The sequence below is a fragment of the Limulus polyphemus genome, unplaced genomic scaffold (genome assembly GCF_000517525.1).
Source record: "Limulus polyphemus unplaced genomic scaffold, Limulus_polyphemus-2.1.2 Scaffold1661, whole genome shotgun sequence".
NCBI lineage: Eukaryota > Metazoa > Arthropoda > Merostomata > Xiphosura > Limulidae > Limulus > Limulus polyphemus.
In genome coordinates, this window is record NW_013667271.1 from 210,778 (window position 1) to 218,119 (window position 7,342).

Below are 7,342 nucleotides of genomic sequence, written 5' to 3' on the forward strand. Positions count from 1 at the left end.
TGTGTTTCTGAGAGTGGCGCTAAAATCAGAACACTCCTAATTTGTGCAATGCTTGTGGGTTTAGCATTTGTCAGTTTTGTTTATGCTTTATTAGATGATGCCCTCTGACGTCAAATTGAAAATGTACCTCTTCATATAATTTGATAAAATAGTATACAAGTATAGATTTTCTTGAAATAAGACAGTTTACGTCATTACTACAGTAAGAGTTTAGTGACTATATCAATCGTTGTAGCCTACATAATTATCTATGTCTAATTACAAATTACGTATTCATTTTTTATCTTCACTGATTTACATTAAAAGGAGATGTAAATCATAATGTTTATATAAAATACCCAGTAAATCTAAATAAATATATCGTAACACTATTTTTGAGACAGAAAATTTTGCGAGAATATTTATATGCATTTTCTAGCATGTTGTGTTCTGCGTAAAAAGTTCGAAACGAAAAGACGGTTTTTAAAAATAACAATTTACATTTAGTAAAAGGCTTGTAATTTTTACCTTCCCTGAATTCCTCAATAACATAAACATGTTCTACATTTTTTCTTGTCACTATGAAATATTTATATTATTACATTTACAGATAATGTTCCAGTAACAAAATCTATTATTTTCAAAAGAAAGAATACGTATTTTCATTTTTATATTCATATTTCTCTTTGACGATTTACCCCCAGTAGCACAGAGCTATTTCTGCGGACTTACAACGTTAGAAACCGGGTTTCGATACCCGTGATGGGCAGAGCACAGATAGCCCATTGTGTTGTTTTGTGCATAAAAACTATTTTCATAACCGTTTTAAGATGAAACATTTATACACACATAATATAGTAACCTTTCAAAATATTTTTTTTTATTCTGTAAGCGATGAAAAGTTGTGACTTTTTTAAAATCTTCTAAAATGTACAAAGTTTATAGTTAGAATATTTATGCTGAAATATTCGTAATTTTTTAAATTCAATATTTGAGCTTGAACTAAGTTTCGAATTTATAATTTTGTATTACATTGTTATTTCCTCGAATATCTTAACAACATGATTAGAATGATAGATTTATTAAGATTTGGGCTATATCCATAGAATTCCTGGAAGCCCAGTCGTAGTTCTGTCCATGAAATTATTATACATGTACGTATTTATAGGTAATTTAAAAGTTTCTAAAATATGTCTCAACAACACTATATATATGTATAGCCACGATACTCTTTTAGCATCACTGCTCCGAACTCCTACTTGAAAGTGAAAACATTTCCTAAAATTAAGTCTAAAAGAAAGACCAAGATAATTCAAAATACGCAACAGGATATCCGGCCATCTTCCGTTAAATATCAACATATATTTGCTGTTAACAAATTAGCTTATAAATACATGTCCGATTATTTTCCTCTCACTAATTCACTTGCGAGAAAAAGAAAGTAAACGCAGAAATATTTTAGCTGAATCTCGTAATTTCTCAAAACCTTCGATATGTCACAAGAAGAAAACCAAGAAATGAGCACTGATAACAATATGGCGGCGCGCTCGACAGATAGCAGTGTTAATGAAAGAAGGCTAAGGCCTATTTATGGTGAGTTTATAGCGTTTCTTATATTTTGTGATACATAAAAGATGTGTGAATGTTTCTAAATGAAAAATAACAAATATAATTTCTCTTTTAAAGTGATTAAATTAGAGATATTGGTATTTATTCCGCAAGTATAGGTGCATATATTTTTATATTCATGATATTTGTAGGCTTAAACAGGTTAAACTTAAACTGTAAAACGTAAAATTCTATGTAAGTTGTAACTTAGTGGTCCTAATAGTGGTAAAGAAGTAAGTACTACAAATGGGAATGTTAAGATTAATTTAAATAAGCGCATTATTGACATTGTGTTAATATTTATTTACATATACTTTTGTCAACTTTCGCATATTTAATTTCAAGAAAGGCTTGGAAAAGTTGTATCAAAGATAATGTTCGTAAATGAAACCAGGTTAGGCCTAAGAAAAATATTCAATTCCAATTTGCGAATAACTATAGTTAGTAAAATTTAAATACAGTGAAATTCTTTATTATCATAATTCATATTAATATATTATTACAAATAAAATTTCTTTAATTGTTGTAGTCACAAATGCACAGTATTGTTACAGTCGAAAGGTAGGTGTAAACAGTGATTTTTTTCTGGGAAATAAGATTCCAGAACTCTTCTATATTTTTTACAACCTTTTCCACTTGTTACTCCATCCCACCCCATGACCATCCCAATATAATACTGTGTCTCACCCCTAGTTGGTGGTAACACGTTTGATGATACGAGTACTATATGCACAATAAATTGATCTTATCAGTATAAGCAATTTTGTGTAATGTCTTACTTATTTTTGCTACTCATTCATTAAAAGATACTGGTAAACTGTTCTGGCACATTCTGCCAAAAAAAAGCACTTGATGTACAAAAAAAAATATAGTTGAATTTGAACATGAAGTTCAAGAGATATTAGAGCAAGAGTGACCTTTTCTACACCTAGTCTATTTAAATTTTTATTTGTATACAAATTGACATGACTATATGGTTTTCCAATGTTAAATGAATTGTAATAGGACTATTAGATAATTATAATAGGCTTGTTACATTTAACTGATTAAGTTTTGTAATATTTATATGTACACTTTTGTATGTTTATTTCATTGCCCCCCAAAAAGGAAAGATAACAGCCTGCTATACTGAAGGCAATGTAAACTAAAACATACTGTTGAAGAGGTTAAAACAGTCTTTGCATTGTTAGACAAACTACCAGTGCAGTAAGTAGACTTGTTCATGTAGCAACCTTTGTCAGTAGTAAGATGAAAGAAATCATGCTTGCTACACAAAATACAGTGATGAAAGAAAAGGTTACAAATTTTCTATTTAATTTTGAAAATTATCATATTTAGCCATGTGTGTTTGTAATGGTAACAACTGAAGGATATTATAACCTGATAATAATGCCTAATAAATAATTTTATACTTTAATGTAGCCTAATACAATCCAATAAGACAGACCGAAAATATTTAAGGCACTTTCCCCAGTATTGGAGAGTTTGTACAAACTCTTATTTGATGCATTTTTGAAGTTTATTAAAATAAAGTATACCACATACTGCATTTATTCAAAACATTTTAAGGCAGACAAGAGACAGCTCAAATCAAAAGTTTCTCAACAGTATGTGTATTAAGGTGACCATTTAAGTGTTTATATGTACACTTACCTGAAAAATACAAGTTTAAAGTATTTGAGAAATAAACACTTATATTTTACAAGTTGTAATGCTTTTCAAATGAAACAAATGCAGATTGACTTGAACTTCAAGTCTTTATCAGTATTATTAATAAATGGTAGCAGTGTGTTATATTACAACATACAGACACGAAGATTGAGTTTTCTTTTTTGTTGTCAGTATTTGATTTACTTTTAAATAATAATTTTTGAAAGCTTTGTTAGAAAAAAGAAACATACATCAAGGTAAGGGGTATATATATATATATATTTCTACATACAAATGAATATCAAGTAAAGTTATTTAGAGAAGACATTAGATAAAAAAAAACAAGATGGTGAGTGTATATGTTTGATGTCTTATTTCATGGAGATGATACTTTGATCAGAGGCTGCTTTTAGTATATATTCAGTTGTAAACTTACTTATTTAGTATTAATTTATACAGATTGTTGCTTTCATTATTAACACCTTGATTATTATTGATGTTTTCTATAGACTGCCTGGACAATGGTAATAATAAAAAAGCACTTCAGGAAGCAGAAAAGCTCCTGAAGAAACAAAAGGATTTTCAATGCGCTAAGGTATGTATAATTTTAAAAAGGTGTGTTTTTTTTTGTAACCATACAGAGTATTGAGTACATTGATTTTGAATATGTGAACCAGAAATTCACGTGACAACCACAGCCAAGATGGAACAGAGTGTATCAGAACTATGATTTGACATTGCTATAATTTTGTAGATTCCAATGAAAACAATCATAAATTTGGATCATAAAGATGTATTCTGATCAAGAATGTAGAATCGCCAAGATGGGGATATCTCTTAATCACATTGGAAAACAAAAGACAGTGGATCAACTAGGGGCACAACAACCATCCAGAAGGAAATCAGTCACTTCCAATGAAAACATTCATAAATTTGGATCATAAACATGTATTCTGATGAAGAATTTAGAATCTCGAAGATGGGGATATCCCTTAATGACATTGGAAAATAAAGGACAATGGATCAACTTGGGGCACAAGGACCATCCAGAAGAAAACCTGCAACAGGCTGTAGTAAGCAAAGTATGGCATAATGTAACAGGTGAGAATTCATGAATGCAAAGAATCAGTATTAAAAACTGTGCACATTTCCCTAACAGCAGTACACAACATAATCAAATAGGATCTTTCTCTCTCTGAAAAAATGTTACATACCTCAAACTGCTGGAGAATGGAATGTTTATTCATGTTATTCCATACAAAGACATAAATGGTCAAGTTGTCTGATGCAGCACCTATAAATTTCTGTGCAAGTGGATGTGCTGAGAAATTATCGTCTTCATACACAAGATGAAGTATGGAAAGTATGTGGGGAGAAGCGGGGGACTTTGGACACAAAAGTCTTATGACATAGCATTTGAAATAGAAATTACACTACAGTGCTATTGTCAAGATGCACAATTGTAAGATAGAGCATGACTGGACATGGTGAGGCTCTAAAATAGTTTTAATATAATGTACTCAACATCTGTAGTAAACAAGCTGTATGTGAAGCCACTGTGTAGCAAGTTTAGGAATATGAGAAATAACATAAAGACAAAATATATACAATGTACTACAAAATTAGAAAAACTACAATGATTAATGCAGTGTTTTCTATTTAAGTAAATTTTATCATTTTGGGTTTTTTATAATAGTCGTTAGTTCACTCAAAGAAGCATTGTACAGTATGGAAAATAAATATAATTTAAGGTTAGAATTACAGATTTCATATAAGATTATTATAAAATAATTATTTTAATAGGAGGAATTAGCATATATATATACCAGAGAAACTTTCCTAATTGAGTACTGTTATTTTCCAAGAAAATATAAAGTTACTGTGTACCATAGAGAAATTTATCTTTCACACAAGAAATATTAATAATTTATCAGGGAACTAATCTTGAAATTGAGACTACATTTCTAGGTAATATTTTAAAGTACTTTGTGTGTTATTCCTGAGTGATTATCTGTTTGTTGCTGAAGAAGAAAGGTCCACTTTTTGAAAGTGGTTGGGTTATAGAGTATCATATTTTTGTGTTAAATTGATTTCTCGAACCTATGTGTTTTTCTAACATCATGAATATATCTGTTACTTATTTAGTCTGTACAGTGAACTTATTGTTGAGTTCTGCTATGCTAGGTGTTGAAAGCCTTGGCATTGATACGTCTTGGAAGACAGGATGAAAGTCTGTCTACCCTGAAAGAAGTTCATCAAGAAGGGCCAACAGATGATGCTACTCTGCAAGCAATGACAATATGCTATCGAGAGTTGCAAAAACGTCAGTACTCATCAACATTATATGAAAAGTCTTTTGTTGTTCAGAAGAGTTATTTAACTTTATTTTCAAAGATAACATTGAAACTATGTTGATCATAAGCACAGTGAGTCTTTATAAGCATCTGTTGATCCATAGCTGAAAGTCATAACAGATTTCTAAAAATGTTTATTGTTTGGTTACTTACAAACTCATATAATGAAATATTTGTATTATTTAGAATGTTTTGTACTTGAGTTTTAATTACAGTGAGAATAAAAAGCAGGCTTACAACATAGTAGTTTCTTCTAACTCTGCAATTAACTATAAACAAGAAGGTTCATAAACATTCTAAACCACTTTGTGATTAACTGTGAATAAATATTAAGTTTTAATCATGTAATTATAATAAATTTTGGATTTGATTTTGATAAATTATATCATAAATGAGAAAGCATACTTAAAAATCTACTGAATAAGTTTTAGGACCATTAACCAAAACTTGCTCGCTTTGTTTAAAAAAGTTAAATGTATCTAAACTTATACATAGTAATATTAAAAATGATCTTAGTTTGGTATTTAAAAATAATTGACACATTTTCAGGATCATATGGACTATTATTAATTTTAATAATAGTTTCATAGGATCAAAATGTAAATAAATTACAGTTAATGATATAAAATAACCTGAGCACTTTTTGAAATATTATTTCCTTCTTTAACCACTAAAAGGAGCATTTTGTTTCGAATGTGTTGCAATTCTCGGTTTCCTGTTGTCATTTCAATGACAGATTCAGTAGGTTTAGGTTGATTTTGTGAACTATGTGTTTTTTATTGTGCTTAATATATTGTACAAACATGTTGTCTCTAAATCCCCTGTTATTTAACTGTTAGTCAGACAAGGGGAAATTAATTTTTTCCTTCAAGGTGACTACTAAGAAATTAACTTTTCCATGAGAACTGCCATATGAAACAGTAGAATTTGATTGAGTAGGCCTTCGTATGTGAGATATGAATTATTATGTGTGTAAACTAGCTATTTAATGAAATTAAGTTTCTAAATTAATAATAAAACCAGTTTTGTAGGATAAAGTCACTTTTAAATTAATACAAAACACCTAAAATCTGTAATAATTGGAATGTATTCAATCATCAGTTGTTAACACTATTGTTAGTAATTTCTTTTTAGTTTTCATCTATACTAGGAAGATAAAAGTTTTGGTCTAAACATAACCATAGCTTGATTTTTTCACACAGTGTTCACAAGTTAAAGTAGTAGAAGCAATTACAATATTTAATACAGTGTAAATATTTATATTAAAATTATCTGCCCATTAGTATCACATTAAGATTAGAAATGTTAAATGAATTAGCAACATTATTAGTAAATAAATGGATAGTTATGAACTGAAAGGTAAGCATGCTTGATAATTATACATCAAAGGTCTTATGTTTAAGTCAAATTTAAATCAGTTTCTCTTAATTTTCTTTCTGCTAGACTTTTGTTATGAGCTGTTATGTGTTTTTTTTTCTATAGAATTTGATTAGACTACTAAATTATGACAATTTCTGTGTCTTTTAATTTTAATTCTGCAGTTCTGAAGCACTCGGACACTTTTATTGCCAAATTCAATCTTCACAAATCTTTACTGAGAAAAAAAATCTTGAATTGACATTTTTATTAAACATCTTTTTTTAACTGCATGGTGTTTTATAAAGATGTTTTTTCTTGCAGCTGAACTTATTGATTTGACATTTTTATTAAACATCTTTTTTTAACTGCATGGTGTTTTATAAAGATGTTTT

At 29.1% G+C, this 7,342-nt stretch overlaps 1 protein-coding gene across 1 annotated transcript in view; it reads left to right on the forward strand.

The window, feature by feature from the left end:
- The first annotated feature begins 1,420 nt into the window (after window positions 1-1,420).
- Window positions 1,421-7,342, forward strand: part of LOC106464467 (N-alpha-acetyltransferase 25, NatB auxiliary subunit-like) — a 30,140-nt gene continuing 24,218 nt past the window's right edge. Inside the window, exons 1-4 of the mRNA XM_022392191.1 lie at window positions 1,421-1,572; window positions 3,747-3,832; window positions 5,422-5,560; window positions 7,272-7,309. Coding sequence (XP_022247899.1) covers window positions 1,473-1,572; window positions 3,747-3,832; window positions 5,422-5,560; window positions 7,272-7,309 — 363 coding nt within the window. The 5' untranslated portion in view covers window positions 1,421-1,472. The remainder of the gene's footprint in view (window positions 1,573-3,746; window positions 3,833-5,421; window positions 5,561-7,271; window positions 7,310-7,342) is intronic.